Source organism: Artemia franciscana, chromosome 20 (assembly GCF_032884065.1).
Source record: "Artemia franciscana chromosome 20, ASM3288406v1, whole genome shotgun sequence".
Classification (NCBI taxonomy): Eukaryota; Metazoa; Arthropoda; class Branchiopoda; order Anostraca; family Artemiidae; genus Artemia; species Artemia franciscana.
In genome coordinates, this window is record NC_088882.1 from 21574683 (window position 1) to 21593483 (window position 18801).

The window sequence follows — 18801 nt, forward strand, 5'->3', positions numbered from 1 at the left end:
CCGTTAATTCGGAAAAATAGAAAAATTGAAGTATTTTTAATTTACGAATGGTTCATCAGATCTTAATGAAATTTGATGTTTGGAAGGATATCGTGTCTCAGAGCTATTATTTTAAATCCCGACCGGATCTGGTGATATTGGGGGGGAGTTGCGAGGGGGAAACCTAAAATCTTGGAAAACGCTTAGAGTGGAGGGATCGGGATGAAACGTAGTGAGAAAAATAAGCACAAGTCCTAGATACATGATTGACATAACCGGAACGGATCCGCTCTATTTGGGGTAGTTGGGGGGGGGGGGGTTATTCTGAAAAATTTGAAAAAATGCGGTATTTTTAACTTACGAACGGGTAATCGGATCTTAATGAAAAATTGATATTTAGAAGGATATTGTTTCTCAGAGCTCTTACTTTAAATCCCAACCGGATCTGGTGACATTGGGGTTGGGGTTGGGAGGGGGAAACCTAAAACTTGGAAATCACTTAGAGAGGAAGGATCGGGATGAAACTTGGTGGGGAAAATAAGCACAAGTCCTAGATACATGATTGACATAACTGGAACGGATCCGCTCTCTTTGGGGTAGTTACGGGGGGGGGGGGGGTAATTCTGACAAATTAGAAAAAATGAAGTATTTTTAACTTACGAACGGGTGATCGGATCTCAATGAAATTTGATATCTAGAAGGACATCGTGTCTTAGAGCTCTTATTTTAAATCCTGACCGGATCTGGTGACATTGGGGGAATTTTGGGAGGGGGAAACCTAAAACTTGGAAAACACTTAGGGTGTAGGGATCGGGATGAAACTTGGTGGGAAAAATAAGCTCAAGCCCTAGATACATGATTGACATAACCGGAACGGATCCGATCTCTTTGGAGTAATTGGAGGGGGGGGGGGGGTTAATTCTGAAAAATTAGAAAAAATGAGGTATTTTTAACTTACGAAGGAGGGATTGGATCTAAATAAAATTTGACATTTAGAAGGTTACCTTGTCTCAAAGTTCTTATTTTAAATCCCGACAGGATCTGGTGACATTGGGGGGAGTTTGGGGTGGGGGAACCTAAAATCATGGAAAACGCTTAGATTGGAGGGATCAGGATGAAACTTGGTGGAAAAAATAAGCAGAAGTCTTAGATACGTGATTTACATAATTGGAACGGATCTGCTCTATTGGGGGGGGGGTTAATTCTGAAAAATTAGAAAAAATGACGTATTTTTAACTTACGAAGGAGTGATCGGATCTTCATGAAACTTCATATTTAGAAGGGCCCCGTAACTCAGATCTCTTATTTTGAATATCAGCCGGATCCAGCGTAATTGGGTGACCAGATCTTAATGAAATTTGATATTTAGAAGATCTTGTGCTTTAAAGCTCTAATTTTAAATTCCGACCTGATCATGTGACATTGGGGGAGTTGGAGGGGGAAACCGGAATTCTTGGAAAACGGGAAAATTGGGTATTTTTATCTTACGAATAAGTGATCGTATTTTAATGAAATTTGATATTTAGAAGGAATTCATGTCTCAGAGCTCTTATTTCAAATCCCGACCAGATCTTTGATATTAGGGGAGTTGGAGGGGGAAATCTTGGAAAACACTTGGAGTGGAGGAATCGGGATGAAGCTTGGTGGATAGAATAAGCAGATGTCCTTGATACGTGATTGACGGAACCGTACTGGATTCCCTTTCTTTGGGGGGGGTTGGGGTTAGGGGTTCCGTGATTTGGCGAGTCAGGTGCTTCTGGACGTGCTAGGACGATGAAAATCGGTAGGCGTGTCAGGGACCTGCACAAATTGACTTGATAAAGTCGTTTTCCCAGATTCAACCATCTGGGGGGCTAAAGGGAGGGGAAAAATTAGAAAAAATTAGGTATTTATAACTTACGATTGGGTGATCGGATCTTAATGAATTTTGATATTTAGAAGGACATCGTGAATCAGAGCTCTTATTTTGAAATCCTGACCGGCATTAAGCCTCTTATTTTCCTTTTAAATCAATCTATTGATTAATAGAATTTTGTTAGAGCTCATACCGTACGATCGCTTGGCTCTTAGTTCCTCTTGCCTCGTCATAAGTGCCATATGAGCTCTTAGCTCTTGTTAAAACAGTAAAAAACTTTAGTGTAAAGAGCGGGGCGTTTCACTAGGCGTTATACACGGCGTTCACGAGGCGTTATAGTTACTGTTTTTTATTTTGAATATCCGCATTGCACCGTATTGCATTTGCAATTGGCATGCTCAGAAAGGCTTAATTGGTATTTGGGGCGAAAGGAAACTGAATAAACAACAAAATTTTGAAGGAGCAGACCCAAACGCCTTACTTTGGCCCACTGGTTGATTAGTTCGGACATTCCAATTCGTCTATGAATCTTATTCCTGGGAGGTATCAAACTTAATTCCATTTTTAACGTCTTATTAAATTGAATTTCATTTTAATATCTTTTGTATACGATGCGTCTATCAATCATGGTACTTCGATTTGCTATTCCTTCAATTTGGGGCCTTTGCTCACGGTACTATACATATAATCTCTTCCATTGAGGAATACTTTAGAGACTTTTCAGTGGGTGTGATTAAAATGATTATCTCGATATTTTGATACGGTTCTATAATCGGCTGCTAACTTAGTTTACTTGGTTTATAGTACCAACTTGGTATTTTGCTAGGTCAACGTAATTGCGTTTACTAAATAAGTTTTTGAAACTGTTAAGCTTACAAAAGTTTCTGCCTACCATGTCTTTTTTGCCTAAGATATCGACTATAGAGTTTGATCTTTTTTTACTTTTTCTTTAGCCAAGGCCAAAGGTGAAATTTCTATTTCAAATTTTCGCAGTCTACGTGGCATGTTCTCTAGCTTGCATATATTCTTTTTTTGCAAAAGAATTACCATATTTTTAAACATATGTTTATTTCGGAAGTTGACTCCAATAAGATTTGAAAAAATGCAACGTTGATAGCATGTTGAAGTTTGCAGTATGTGGGATAAAAATTTTAAATATAGTATGATTTTTGAGCGCCAGTTCGAGCGCTGGGGCTGTTGTTTTCTGTCAGAAATAAGCAGTAAATTGCACTTCAGTTGAGAACCGATCATGTTTCAATTTTTCTTTTCAGCTCTTGGGGTAGTAAATAAAATATAACGTATGTTTCTTATTTTACAAGGATTTGGGCAGAGACATCTATTTGCCACTTTGGGATTTCTTGGTCTGGCCACTGTTTACATGATGAGAGTAAATTTATCAGTAGCCATTGTTGATATGGTAAATTCAACGAGGACCCTAGAAGAAAATGGTACAGAAGGTACTTGTCCATTCCCAGATGGACCAGCTGGTGAAACAAAGCAAGTGGTATGTTTAAGTTGTTCTTCGTTTTATAATGATTAGATACGAATGTTATATTTTTCAGATGTTGGCTGTTTTACCATATTGGATTTATATTAAGAAAACTTTTATGGAATAGGTTTTCGGTCATGACGATTCCAATGATGTGTACTTTTTATTTCGATCCGATTTGGTTTCAAAATAATTACTTTTCATACCGCTGCACCCGTGATTTATAAGCTATGACACAGATTGCATAAATAAAACCTAGTTCGCTGAGTTGCAATGCCACAAATACCGAAACGGGTTACATTTGTTTGACAAAGCATCACAAAGAAATTTCATTATTAAAAAATTAAAAATGGTTGGAGAGGACGACCCGGAAAACTTCTTGCTAGACATAGATAAACCATCTACGGATATAATGGAGTCGGCTTTATAAAAATTAAATGAGAAGAAAAATTTTTGATGAAAGTAAAGAAGGAAGCTAAAAGTGGGAACGAACAATAATTGTCGTTGGTCAGTATTTGCAATATATGTCTTAAAAACTATCTCGAATAAAGTGAGTTGTGACATTTCCCTATATTCATAGAACTTTGAAAAACTTTGAAAAACCGACAATTATACTCGTTTGAGAATTTTTTTAGAATTTGAATTGTGCACTGAAAGTTACAGATAAAAAAGACTTTGAAAGACTATTCAGAGCTTTGTAAATTAGCTTTATTTTCTACTGGCTACATAAGTTCTTTTTTGCTCTTAAGAGAAAATCCTGTTTTTGTGCGCCAGTCTTTTCAGGAAACATATTCCGTCATTTATTCTTTCTTTCTTTTAATTGTCTTAAACAATTTAACAAAAACAAGAAAATTATGTCTTCAAATTTCAGGATCAGAAGCAAAGCTCAAAGCCTGAGCCAGCCAAATCCGTAAACTTTACACAACAAACTGGAACAAAGGAAAGGAATACTTACAGAAATAAACACTTAACAGACTACAAAGGGGAAAGAAAAAAAGTAAACACTAAACAACTAGTTTCTGACGGACGATATGTTAAGCATTCGAAATGTTTAACTGAATTAGGCTAAAATATCTAAATTGGAAAAGTCTCTACGATTAAATTATACTATTAGATATAAACAAGATCGCAGTATGACTGTTTAAAGAAAATACGGTACTTATGTCTTATAGCCACGACACTCAAGAAGTTAAGTTAGGTTAATCCTAATGAAATATATCTGAATATGATGAAAACATAATACTTTAGTAACAAAATTCTGGAAACTACAATAGAGAACTATGGAAATGAGGCCGCCCCGAACGCATTTTATTAAATGGTACTTAAATGGTTACTAACCTAACTTAACCAAAATACCAACTCTATATATAAAATATTCAATTAAAATATACCTACTTTGTAGTTTATCCCTCTCACGCTAAGCTGATTATCATTGAGTACATACTGAGATACAGAATGAAACTGGTGCTACTCGGAACAAGACCTCTAGTGCAGTGGCTATAAGACATAAGTACCGAAAATACACTTAGCACATAACTAACAAATTGTGCTTGATTTGTGCCAAAATCAGTTTTATAAGGATTTGTTAGAGCTTAGAGCTTACAAATCCGAGAATAATATCACAATGCAGACGTTCAAAAAAAAAAAATTCGTGTGTATTTCATTGAAATGCACAATGCTCTGCGCTTCATGTTCAAATCAGATTTGTTGATATATCTTCAAGGTGTATGAATGGAGAGCCCTATGTGAGGCCTTCCCAATCCCAATCCTTATCCCCTTCCCAATCCAGAATTCTAACCTATAGAAATATTTCACTTGTTTTGACTCGTGGTCGTGCTGGGATTATTTAGGGAATTTTCGGGATTATTATTTATGGGATTTAGCCCAGTGGATTAGTGCGCTTGATATAGGATCCTTTGCCCGAGAGGCCGAGGGTTCGAATCCTAGTGTACCCTACCCAATTATTTGGTTTGGGACGGGGTCAGTGGCGTGACTCTGTAAGCTCAGCCAGAGTCGACCCAGTTCTAAATGGTACCTGAAGAAATCTGGGGAAGGTAAACAGGAAGGGTGTGCAAAAGCAAAGGATGGCTGGCCCTCATTGCCCCTATTGCACTTCCTGGCTGAAGGACCTTGAGACGGAGATTAGTACCGCCAGTTCCGACCTTAAGGGTCTAGTGCCGCATCCTTTTTTTATTTGGGGAATCTCTGCAAAATTTTCCAGCTTGGGATTAACAAATCTGAGTCATATGATACAGACGCCAAAAATGAAAATTAGGGCTATTTAAAGATTTTAACGATTGAATGGGCCTTAAGTAAGATCTTCGGGTCCGCGCCCTGCCAAATATTCTTGCCCCTCCGAAACCCTGTTTTGTATATATATAGCATTATTTTGCTTCTCTAGATTTATGATATATCAACCTAATGATTTAGACTAGATTTAGAATGTCGACCTAATGATTAAATGTTGATGATTAATAAATTCTTAAGATTGTATCATGTCCGCCGTAAATCAAAACAAACTGAGTGCATTTGTTTAGCAAATGTTTTGATTTCAACGAAAAGCTGGTAATCACGGGCTTCTGTGTTTTTTTTTATATATATATTTTTTTTTTATAAATCAGATGCTAATATCAGAGGCAGCACAACGGAGTTACCTACGTAATATGCCTGCAATGTATTATTTCAAACGGTTCGTGGTAACGAACTGTAGTAAGGAGCGACCCGGCTCAATAGTAAACAAAACTCTTAAAAACGGAAATTTGATACCAAGAGATACATTAATAGAATTGTATTTTTATGCTGATTTTAAACATATAAGTTTCAACAAATATAGTCATACTCATCAAAAGTTACGAGCCTGAGAAAATTTGCCTTATTTTGGAAAATAGGGATGAAACACCCCCTAAAAGTCATAAAATCTTAACGAAAATCACATCATCGCATTCAGAGTATTGGAGAACCTTAATGTAGAAGTTTCAAGCTCCTATCTACAAAAATGTGGAACTTCGAATTTTTTGCCAGAAGACCGATAACGGGTTTGTGTTTTTTTTTTGTTCAGCCATTTTGTTTAGCATAGTTGAGAAACATAATAACTATGTCTTTGGGGATGACTTACTCTCCCAGAGGATCTGGGGGCGGGGCTGCAAGTTACAAACTTTGACCTGTGTTTAGTGTTAGTGTTAAGTACAAACTTTGACAGTAATGGTTATTGGGAAGTGTACAGATGTTTTCAGGGGGAGTTTTTGGTAGGGGGTTGCGGGGAGGGGGCTAAGTTGGAGGATCTTTCCTTGGGGGATTTTGTCATGGGGAAGAGAAATTCAATGAAGGAGGCACAGGATTTTCTAGCATTATTATAAAAAAACAATGAAAAAATAAATATGAAAAAGTTTTTTCGACTAGGAGAAGCATTAAAACTTAAAACGAACAGAGATTATTACGCATATGAGGGGTTCTCCTCCTCCTCAATAACTCGCTCTTTACGCTAAAGTATTTTTAGTAATTTCAACTATTTATTTTACGGCCTTTGTGACTCAGGGGTCATTCTTAAAGAATTGGGACAAAATTTAAGGGAGCGAGGTATTAATGAGGGGACAAACCCCTCATATACATGATAAAAATATACGAATATAGAAGTTCATTACGTAAGTTAATTCTTAAGTTACGTATATTTTTGCTAATAAAGACATTCGTTAAAAATTAAAAGTTCTAGTTGCCTTTTTAAGTAACTGAAAAATCGGAGGGCAACTAGGCCTCTTCCACTACCTCTTTTTTCTCAAAATCGTCTGATCAAAACTAAGAGAAAGCCATTTAGCCCCCCCCCCCCAAAAAAAAAGGAATTGATATGCAAATTTGATTTTGATTATTTATGTGCGCAGAGCCAAAATCAAACATGCATTAATTCAAAAACGTTCAGAAATAAAAAAAAGTTATTTTAACTGAAAGTAAGGAGCGACATTAAAACTTAAAATGTACATAAATTACGAAATTACTCTGTGTATGAAAGGGGCTGTTCCCTTCTCAACGCCCCTTTTTTTACGCTAACGTTTTTTACTGTTTAATAAAGTAGAACTTAGAGACTGAGTCACACTTTAGCGTAAAGAGCGGGGCGTTGAGAAGAGAATAGCCCCTTTCATACACAGAGTAATTTCTGTTTGTTTTAATTTTTAATGTCGCTCCTTACTTTCAGTTAAAAAAAACTTGTTTTTTCATTTTTATACTTAAAAAATGGCTTATTCTTTTGGAAGAACTGGTTATAGGAAGTCCAAAAGCGAGTCCAGAAGTGAGTCAAAAGCGATTGGAGGGCAATTGGCCTTCTTCACTTCCCTTTTGTTTGCTGCCATGGCCCCCTGTAATCCCAAGGGGATCTGTTCAAAATTTTGAGATAGCTATTTTGTTAAAAATAGCTTGAAGTTTCAAGAAATTGCCAACAGGGATCATCCCCACAACCCCTGGGACAAGGTCCATAGATAATGCTTGCCGATGGTTTGTGCGTTTTTATAATGGAAAAGCGGGGTATGTTCGATGTTGGATGTGTGATTGGCTCGAAATCTTCGGAAATCGTTCTCTGGTTGAAACATATCGAACATTTATTGTGGGGGGGGGATAGAGAACCCATAAATGGGCCAACAAACTTTTCATCACTGATCAGTTTGAAACTTACAGTTGAATGTCCCTGAGGCTTGAGAAACATATTATGCAAATAATCTTCGGGGAACGCCAGCTCGGCACCCTAAAAAAGGGAGTCTCAAACAGGACCAAAAAGCATCCTACCCTCTGAGAGGCTCGGAACTTATATCTTTGATTGCTTGTGCTAAATGGACCCCATGGTAGAAAGAAAATAGAAAAAAACCGGTTCTTGTCAGCTCAAGTTTCTGGAGTCGTTTTTAAAAAATTGAAAAAAAGGCCAAAGATTAGCGAAAAGAGTTTGGGGTTGAGGGGAGGGAAGCCACCCTCATTTACGATACAGTTTCTTTTTGTTTTTAAGTTTTAATGTTTGATCTATACTTCTAGTTAAAAAAACTTAGATTTTTATCTAATTTTTTACCTTTTTTCAAATCATGGCAAGCAATCCCCCTCGCTCCTCTGTCGAATCCTTCGCTGATAAATTTGCTCCATGTAAAATTCCTCCCGTGGAAAATATCCTACAGAAGCCTCTACAGTAGGACTCTGTGATATGTTAAATCTAATGGTGTGATTTTCGTTCGTTTGACTTTTTGGGGTGTCTCCCGTAATTTTCAAAAAATATGGTAAATTTCCTCAGGCCTCGTAGCTTTTGATTACTAACTTGCCTAATGATTTTTTATTTTTTTATTTGAAACCAGCATAAAAGACCAAATCTTTTGGTACAATAATTGTTATCAAAATTTCTTATTTTAGAATTTCGGTTACTATTAGGATGAGTTGCTCCTTACTTACAGTTTTTTATCACTAACTGTTTGACAATTACTTTTGCTTTGGTAAGATATTGCGAATCCTTAAAGTGAAATTCTTAATTACGTCTTACGTTCTCAATGGTAAAAAAAACTGAGTTAGTGTTAATGTTTAATACTTTTAATAAATCCTAGCATGGAGAATTCAATTGGGATGGACCAACACAAGGACTTGTACTTGGCTGTTTCTTCTGGGGATACATGTCAACCCAAATTCCTGCAGGAATACTGGCTGAAAAACATGGAGGAAAACTATTATTTGGTGGTGGCATTTTTTTAACCTCAATATTTACTTTAATTACACCAATGGCCGTAAGAATCAGCTTGAAATTTTTTATTGCTGTCAGAGTTCTCACCGGGATGGCAGAGGTAATTTTGATATTTTTGAATTTCACAGAATTGTAGTTTCTGTCGTATAGAATTTTCGTAAAATAGGTTTATTAAAGATTGGTGAAAATGTGTATTGTTTTTAGCTGATCAATGATAAACTATTTTACAGTTATGCGTTAAGGGGACACACCTATACAAATGAGCTTCAGGTCTCTCTCACTTTAGGAATTTTTTAGTTTGATATTGATAAGTAAGTGAGCGATTTAGTCGGTCTTTCAGTTGATTTTTATAAGAAAAATAGACGAGTATTTTGATCGGATAAAAAATCTAAAGGCGGCAAATATTTTTTTTTGAAATTTAAGACAAAGCCCAAAACTAATTTTATGTTTGCTTTATAGGTAGATATGACAAATTAAACTAAAGTAAAGGGTTTTCCACATTACGCTCGGTATATGCGGTTTAGTCGCTAGTGCGCAAGTTCAAATATATGTTAACGGATGTTCGAAATTCCTGAATTCCCACATTCAATGGCGAATACTCGAAGTACCTTTTTTTTCTCCTTGAATTAGTCAGCGCTGCTAGTCAACTTTTTAAACTTAATCCAAGGTTTGATGATTACAGGTTAGGTTAGGTTTGGTTAGCTTAGGTGTTTAACCCATTTTGATATTTGTAACCAAATTTCACCTAAACTACCATTATCAAACCTAACTTATGACCATCATAGCTTGGATAAGACTGATAGAGTTGACTCACAAAACTAATTGAATCTAAGCAGAGAAAAAGGAATTTCGGATATTCATCTGTGAATGTCGACATTAACCAGATTTCGGACATTCACGGTAACATACAGGTATATACAGCGATTTGCAGAGAACAATGACAGTGTGTTGATAGCGTGCGATCAAGCGACAGAAGCAGTGAAATAATGTGCTATAACAAAAAAAAGAATAAGCACGTTACAATTTTCCTTCTGGCTAGGTTCATCACGATAAGTTCACACTAGACTATGTTTCGAAAGGTAGAAACAGTTTACCAAAGCATTTAGCCATATCAAGTCTAAATCTACTTCCTCGGCAAGTGAATCGGTTTTGAAGACGAAGATAATGACGGCTGGAAGAAATCTTCAGTCAGAGCTGCTTAAAGACTCACGGCGGATTTCTGATATTCCAAATTTTCTTACAAACTCTTGTGCTTCACCACTTGTAAGGTACTGTTTATTTTTTCTATGTATGCTTTCTATGTATTCTATGTTTTCCATGTTTGTTTGTATGTATGTATGTTTTCTATGTATTTTTTTCTATGTAAGAAGACAGTTTTCTTTACCTGGAATTACAATTTTTTTATGAAATAGGATGGTAGATCAGAAAATCAACTTTAGACGTTGGCGTCGGCAGGCCTTTCTGATGGTGGGTGGGTGGGGGGATTAAGATTAATCGTTTCTAGCGTTAATGAGTGAAATAAAAATAATAGAAGCGCAAGTATTTTCCTATTATTAAGGTAAAAAGGAACAAGTATTTTTTTCACAAAACATGCTAATTTGGTAATAAATTTGGTAATAATAATTTTCTTAAATTTTTCCATTTTGATAATAATTTGGTGCTCTAAAGTGAGAGTGTTGCAGCTTTCAGAAGCTTCGTACACCAGATGGTGCATACCAAGCATAGCGAAGCCGTGTCGAGCGTTGTAAGAATTGTGCCTTGCCTGGAGGAGCTGTGTGCACGGGTGGCGTTCCAAGATGTACACCATATATTGGAAATTGAGCAACCCTTCATTTCAAAGACGTAAAGGACAAATGAAAAACAAAGAAAGATAATTCTTAGGTAATGAATCAAACAGTTCGTGGTAACGAACTGTAGTAAGGAGCGACCCGGCTCAATAGCAACCAAAACTCTAAAAAATGGGGTTTTGATATCAATAGCTACATCAAAAGAATCGCATTTTAATGCTGATTTTAAATATATAAGTTTAATCAAGTTTAGTCTTAACCATCAAAAGTTACGAGCCTGAGAAAATTTGCCTTATTTTAAAAAATAGGGGGAAACAACCCCTAAAAGTCATAGAATCTTAACGAAAATCACACCATCAGATTCAGCGTATCAGAGAACCCTATTGTAGAAGTTTCAAGCTCTTATATACAAAAATGTGGAATTTCGTATTTTTTGCCAGAAGACAAATCACGGGTGCGTGTTTTTTTTTTTTTTTTTTTTTTTCCAGGGGTCATCGTATCGACCAAGTGGTCCTAGAATGTCGCAAGAGGGCTCATTCTAACGGAAATGAAAAGTTCTAGTGCCCTTTTTAAGTGACCAAAAAAATTGGAGGGCACCTAGGCCCCCTCCCACGTTCATTTTCTCTCCAAAGTCAACGGATCAAAATTCTGAGATAGCCATTTTGTTCTGCATAGTCAAAAACCATAATAACTATGTCTTTGGGAATGACTTACCCCCCACAGTCCCTGGGGGAGGGGCTGCAAGTTACAAACTTCGGCTAGTGTTTACATATAATAATGGTTACTGGGAAGTGTATAGCGTTTTCAGGGGATTTTTTTTTTGGTTTTGGGGGTGGGGTTGAGGGGAGGGAGCTATGTGGGAGGATCTTTCCTTGGAGAAATATGTCATGGGGGAACAGAAATTCAATGAAAAGGGCGCAGGATTTTCTAAAATTACTATACAAAAAAACAATGAAAAAATAAACATGGAAAAGTTTTTTCAATTGAAAGTAAGGAGTAGCATTGAAACTTAAAACGAACAGAGATTGTTACGCATATGAGGGGTTCTAAAAATACTTTAGAATAAAGAGCGAGGTATTTAGGAGGAGATAAATACCTCGCTCTTTATGCTATACTATTTTTAGTAATTTCAACTATTTATTCTACGGCCTTTCGGATTCAGGGGTCATTCTTAAAGAATTGGGACAAAGCTTACGATTTAGTGCAAAGAGCGAGGTATTAACGAGGGTACAAACCCCCTCATATACATAATAAAAATTTAAGAATATAAAAGTTTGTTACGTAAGCTAATTCTTAAGTTACATAGCCTATATTTTTTACTAATAAAACCATTCGTTAAAAATTAAAATTTATAGTTGCCTTTTTATGTAACCGAAAAATTGCAGGGCAACTAGGCTTTCCCCACCCCTTATTTCTCAAATTCGTCTGATCAAAACTAAGAGAAAGCCATTTAGTCAAAAAAGGAATTAATATGCAAATTTCATTTTAATAATTTATGTGTGGAGAGCCAAAATCAAACATGGATTAATTCAAAAACGTTCAGGAATTACATTAAAAAAACTAGTTTTTTAACTGAAAGTAAGGAGCGACATTAAAACTTAAAACGAACAGAAATTACTCTGTATATGAAATGGGTTGTCCCCTCCGCAATCCCTTGCTCTTTACGCTAAAATTTGACTCTTTGCCACAATTCTGCTTTTTAAAACAATTAAAAACTTTAGCGTAAAGAGCAAGGGATTGCGGAGGGGACAACCCATTTCATATACAGAGTAATTTCTGTTCGTTTTAAGTTTTAATGTCGCTCCTTGCTTTCAGTTAAAAAAACTAGTTTTTTTTATGTAATAAATGAAAGAAACGAAGACGAAACATATATTTTGAAAACACCTCTTCTAAACCGTCTTCGATGCTAAAAGAATATGTTTGTGTATACTACAAAAGATAGGAAACTAACCATTGGAAGTAATTCTAAGGCTACTGAAATACGGAGCAGTCATTTTGCTTTTCAAATGTTTTTTTCAAATTCATAATGCCTCTATTTTTCGTGCTAGAGCAAATCCTGACCGAATGAGCACTTGGTAAGTTGTGCTTCTTGTTTTTCTTCCTTATGGTTAAAAACTTATACCAAAAATATTACCCTAGTTTCATCAGAACTTTGGAGAAACTTGTAAAATCTTGTGTGAGTTTCAGTTATCTGAAAATAAGGGGTAATCTCTCAGGGCCGCTTTGAGTTGACGTAATAGCTTGGCAACGCCTTCCCAGGACCCATTTTTAGCAATGGATTTGTTCTTAAGAGTATCATTCACTTATTTCAAATAATTTCCAAGCTAGCAAGAAGCCTCTCAACTAGAGTTTTATTGATTGCGCAATCCTTAATTTCTTCCTTTATTTCAATTTCCAGAGCAGGGTGTCAACTGCAAGGGGCTGTTTTGAGGTCGCAAAAGCCTCCTAAAGTTAAAAAAATTTCTATTAATTTGAATAGAGGTACTACTTTAACTTCCCATAACTGGGTTATCAAATTCATATGCAATAATTTTCATCTAGCGGCAATGCTGTAGTAGCCGCTTGAAACAGGTCAAAAGAACAAGATGGACGATTTTTATCACTCGAAAGTAATTTTATTCTCTTTATTTTCCTTTTATTGAGGCATGATAACTTTCCTTGAATAATACTTTTTTCCTTTGTATTTTGAATATTCTTTAAGTATCATTTACAAATATTAGAATAAAGATCACTAATAACAAGAACTAAGAGCTCATATGGCACTTGTGACGAGATCAGAAGAGCCAAAAGCAAAGAGCTCATGGTATGAGCTCTAGAAAAATTGTATGAATCAATAGATTGATTTAAAAGGAAAATCAGAGGCTTAATGCCGATCGGGGTTTAAAATAAGAACTCTGAGACACGAGGTCCTTCTAAATATCAAAATTCATTAAGATCTGATCACCCACTCGTAAGTTATAGATACCTCATTTTTCTAATTTTTCCTCTCCCTTCAGCCCCCCAGATGGCCGAATCGGGGAAAACGACTTTATCAAGTCAAATTGAACAGCTCCCTGACACGCCTATCAATTTTCATCGTCCTAGCACGTCCAGAAGCACCAAACTCGCCAAAGCACCGAACCCCAACCCCTAGCTCCCCCAAGAGAGCGGATTCAGTACGGTTGCGTCAATCACGTATCTACGACATTTGCTTATTCTACCCACCGAGTTTCATCCCGATTTCTCTACTCTAAGCGTTTTCCATGATTTCCGATTTCCCCCTCCAACTCTCCCAATGTCAGCACATCTGGTCGGGATTTGACACAAGAGCTCTGAAACATGAGTTCCTTCTAAATATCAAATTTCATTAAAATCCGGTCACCCGTTCTTAAGTTAAAAAAAACTCAATTTTTCCAAATTAACACTCCCCAGCTCCTCCAAAGAGAACGAATTCGTTCCAATTATGTCAATTATGTATCTATAACTTGTGCTTATTGTTCCCATCAAGTTTCATCCCGATCTCTCCACTCTAAGCGTTTTCCAAGATTCCTGTTTCCCCCCTCCAACCCCCAGAATCCAATTCGAAGTAAAAATAGAGCATCTGAGACATAAAATCCTTCTATATATCAAGTTTCATTAAGATCTGATCTCCCATTCGTAAGATAAACATACCTCAATTTTCATGTTTTCCAAGAATTCCGGTCCCCCCAACTCCCCCCAATGTCACCGGGTCTGGTCGGGATTTCAAGTAAGAGCTCTAAAGTACAAAATCCTTCTAAATATCAAATTTGATTAAGATCTGATCACCCATTCGTAAGTTAATAATATCTCATTTTTACTAATTTTTCCGAATTACTCCCCCCTCCAAAACTCCACCATAGAGAGCGGATCCGGTCCGGTTATGTCAGTCACGTATCTTGGACTTGTTTTTATTCTTCCCACCAAGTTTTATCCTGATCTCTCCGCTTAAATGTTTTCCAAGATTTCCGCCCCCCAACTCCCCCACCCCAATGACGCTGGATCCGGTCGAGATTTAAAATAAGAGATCTGAGGTCCTTCTAAATATGAAATTTCATTGAGATCCGATCACTCCTTCGTAAGTTAAAAATAACTCTTTTTTAATTTTTCGGAATTAGCCCCCCCCCAACTCCCCCAAATAGAGCGGATCCGTTCCGGTTATATCAATAACGTATCTGAGACTTCTGCTTATTTTTCCTACCAAGTTTCAACCCGATCCCTCTACTCTAAGCATTTTCCAAGATTTTAGCCCCCCCCAGCTCCCCCCAGTGTCACCAGATCCGATCGGTATTTAAAATAACAGCTCTGAGACACGATATCTTTCTAAATATCAAGTTTCATGAAGATCCGATCACCCGTTCGTAAGTTAAAATACCTCATTTTTTCTAATTTTTCCGACTTAATCGTCCCCCCCACTCCGCCCCAGATGGTCGGATTGGGAAAATAACAGTTTATAATTTAATCTGGTCTGGTTCCTGATACGCTTGCCAAATTTCATCGTCCTACCTTACCTGGAAGTGCCTAAACTAGCAAAACCGGGACAGACAGATAGACCGACAGACCGACCGACAGAATTTGTGATTGCTATATGTCACTTAGTAAGATACCAAGTGCCATAAAAACCAATCACATATGCGTGATTTTGTTTGGTTTGTGTCTTTTTTATTGGGGGGGGGGAGTAATGGCCACCAACCCAGATTTTGGCTCAAATCCCCAAAATTTTGAAAAAGAAAACAAATTGTTTATGGTGTTTGGTTTCACTGTTTGGTTTCATTTTCTTTTTCAGAAATCCCAAGATATGTGAAACTATAAATTTATTTTGTTTCTTTCTTGTGTTGTTTAGTGTCGCGGAAATAAGTGCAGAGAAATAAACCACTTCCCAAAACCTGATTTACATCACGGTGTGCCATACAGTTCTACCACGCTTGGCACAGTCCCTACTACACTTGATATATCCAACTTGGGGTCCGTCATTTCTGAGCGTCAGTTCCCCCTCTATAAACGTCTTTTTATGGCACTTGGTATTAACCAAGTGACGTATAGCAATCGCAAATTCTGTCGGTCCGGGTTTTGCTACTTTAGGCACTTCTAGGTAAGATAGGACGATGAAATTTGACAGGCATATCAGGGACCGGATCAGATTAAATTAGAAATAATCGTTTCCCGATTTGACCATCTGGGGGGGGGAGTGGGGGGCCCGTTAATAAGCACAACTCCTAGATACATTACTGACATAACCGGAACGGATCCGCTCTCTTTGGGGTAGTTAGGGGGGGGGGGGGGTTAATTCTGAAAAATTAAAAAAATGAGGTATTTTTAACTGACGAACGGGTGATCAGATCTCAATGAAATTTGATATTTAGAAAGATATCGTGTCTCAAAGCTCTTATTCTAAATACCGACTGGATCTGGTGACATTGGGGGGAGTTTTGGGCGGGGCAACCTAAAATCATGGAAAACGCTTAGATTGGAGGGATCGGGATGAAACTTGGTGGTAAAATAAGCAGAAGTCTTAGATACGTGATTTACATAATTGGAACGGATTCGCTCTATTGGGGGGAGGGTTAATTCTGAAAAATTAGAAAAAATGACGCATTTTTAACTTACGAAGGAGTGACCGGATCTTCATAAAACTTTATATTTAGAAGGACCTCGTAACTCAGATCTCTTCATTTTAAATCTCAACCAGATCCAGCGTCATTGGGGGGGGGCAGTTGGGCGGGGGGCCGGAAATCTTAGAAAATACTTAAAGCGGAGAGATCAGGATGAAACTGGATGGGAAGAATAAAAACCTGTCTAAGATACGTGACTGACATACCGGACCGGCTCTGCTCTCTTTGGTGGAGTTGGGGGGGGGGAATAATTTTGAAAATTGAGGTATTTGTAACTTACGAAAGGGTGACCAGACCTTAATGTAATTTGATATTTAGAAGGATATTGTGCTTTAAAGCCCTAATTTTAAATTCCGACCAGATCCTTTGACATTGGGGGTAGTTGGAGGGGGAAACCGGAATACTTGGAAAACGTGAAAATCGGGGTATTTTTATCTTACGAATAGGTGATCGGATCTTAATGAATTTTGATCAAACAGTTCGTGGTAACGAACTGTAGTAAGGAGCGATCCGGCTCAATAGTAACCAAAACTCTAAAAAATTGAATTTTGATATCAATAGCTACATCAAAAGAATCGGATTTTAATGCTGATTTTAAATATATAAGTTTCATCAAGTTTAGTCTTAGCCATCAAAAGTTACGAGCCTGAGAAAATTTGCCTTGTTTAGGAAAATAGGGGGAAACACCCCCTAAAAGTCATAGAATCTTAACGAAAATCACACCATCAGATTCAGCGTATCAGAGAACCCTACTGTAGAAGTTTCAATCTCCTATCTACAAAAATGTGGAATTTTATATTTTTTGCCTTTTTGCCATTTTGTATTTTTGCAGTTGTTGCTAACTTTTATCGTATTGTTACTAAGAAATTAATCCTTGGGGGTTGTCCTTTGTCAATACAAATATCTAGACTAGTATAAGTTATGAACTTTTACCTTTGATGAACAGATTTTATCGATTTCTTTGGATTAGCGTCCTCACCCCACTCCATGTCCGAAAAAGGCTTTAAATTTATGTCTGCTTAATCATCCTTTTTAAAACAAGTATAAATAGGAATATTAATACTCTTCTAATTTGTTCTCCTCATTCTGGAACTGTCCCCATGGCCGGCCACGATGTGACATACGATTGATTTTGCCATGTTGGAATTTTATCCAGCTTCTTTTTTTACCTTTTTCAATTTAAATAAAAAACTAGTGAACATTCTCCTTCATTTATTCATCAAATAATTTGCTTATTGTATTAACCCTCGTCTTGAAAGATATCATTCACTCTGTCTGCAGCAGGGTTGGCTTTGATTGGACAGCCAATCATAGCTTTTAAAATTTCCAAATGCTGTCAAATCATACTAACTGACCAATCATAGTCGGCTGACCAAAACTAATCCATCTTCAAAAGTACTGCTGGCAGGGTGAATGATGTCGACCAAGACGAGGGTTTACAATTTCATAAACATAGACGCAATATTTTAAAGGCGAACACATTCACCAGTATAACACGATAATATCAAAGCACAAAAAAGTGCGCATGTTCTTCAGCTATAAATAATTTCAAGCGATAAAATTTAATATTAAAAATTAATGAACAAGGTTAAGTGATTATTCTTTGTTGTCAATAATTCTGGTAATACGTTCCATTAATTTCAGTGCATGCAGTTACATATGCTCAGCTGTTAGTGACTCTACGAAAAATGTATAGTAGTAATATCTAAAGAATCGATGAGCATAAGGGGCATAAGGGGAAATGCAATTTCTTGGTTTCATTCTTATTTGAATGATAGGTTAATTTCTGTTGATCCACTTTTCCGTTCACCCTCACAGGTGAATTTTGGCGTCTCACAGGGATAAGTCATAGAATCTTAACGAAAATCACACCATCAGATTCAGCGTATCAGAGAACCCTACTGTAGAAGTTTTAAGCTCCTATCTACAAAAATGTGGAATTTTGCATTTTTTGCCAGAAGACAAATCACGGGTGCGTGTTTATTTGTTTTTTTTTTTTTTTGTTTTTTTTTCCCAGGGGTCATCGTCTCGACCAAGTGGTCCTAGAATGTCGCAAGAGGGCTCATTCTAACGGAAATGAAAAGTTCTAGTGCCCTTTTTAAGTGACTAAAAAAATTGGAGGGCATCTAGGCCCCCTCCCACGCTCATTTTTTTCCCAAAGTCAACGGATCAAAATTTTGAGATAGCCATTTTGTTTAGCATAGTCGAAAATCATAATAACTATGTTTTTGGGGATGACTTACTCCCCCACAGTCCCTGGGGGAGGGGTTGCAAGTTACAAACTTCAACCAGTGTTTACATATAATAATGGTTATTGGGAAGTGTACAGACGTTTTCAGGGGGATTTTTTTGGTTTTGGGGGTAGGGTTGAGAGAGGGGGCTAT

The 18801-nt window shown here is 37.0% G+C and overlaps 1 protein-coding gene across 6 annotated transcripts in view; it reads left to right on the forward strand.

Annotated features, from left to right (window-relative positions):
* The window catches only part of LOC136039900 (putative inorganic phosphate cotransporter), a 148300-nt gene that overhangs the window by 18150 nt on the left and 111349 nt on the right, over positions 1-18801 (forward strand). For all 6 annotated transcript variants that reach the window (XM_065723887.1, XM_065723885.1, XM_065723884.1 and 3 more), the window contains exons 2-3: positions 3154-3338; positions 8888-9121. In XM_065723887.1, the coding sequence (XP_065579959.1) occupies positions 3213-3338; positions 8888-9121 (360 nt within the window). In that variant the 5' untranslated portion in view covers positions 3154-3212. The remainder of the gene's footprint in view (positions 1-3153; positions 3339-8887; positions 9122-18801) is intronic.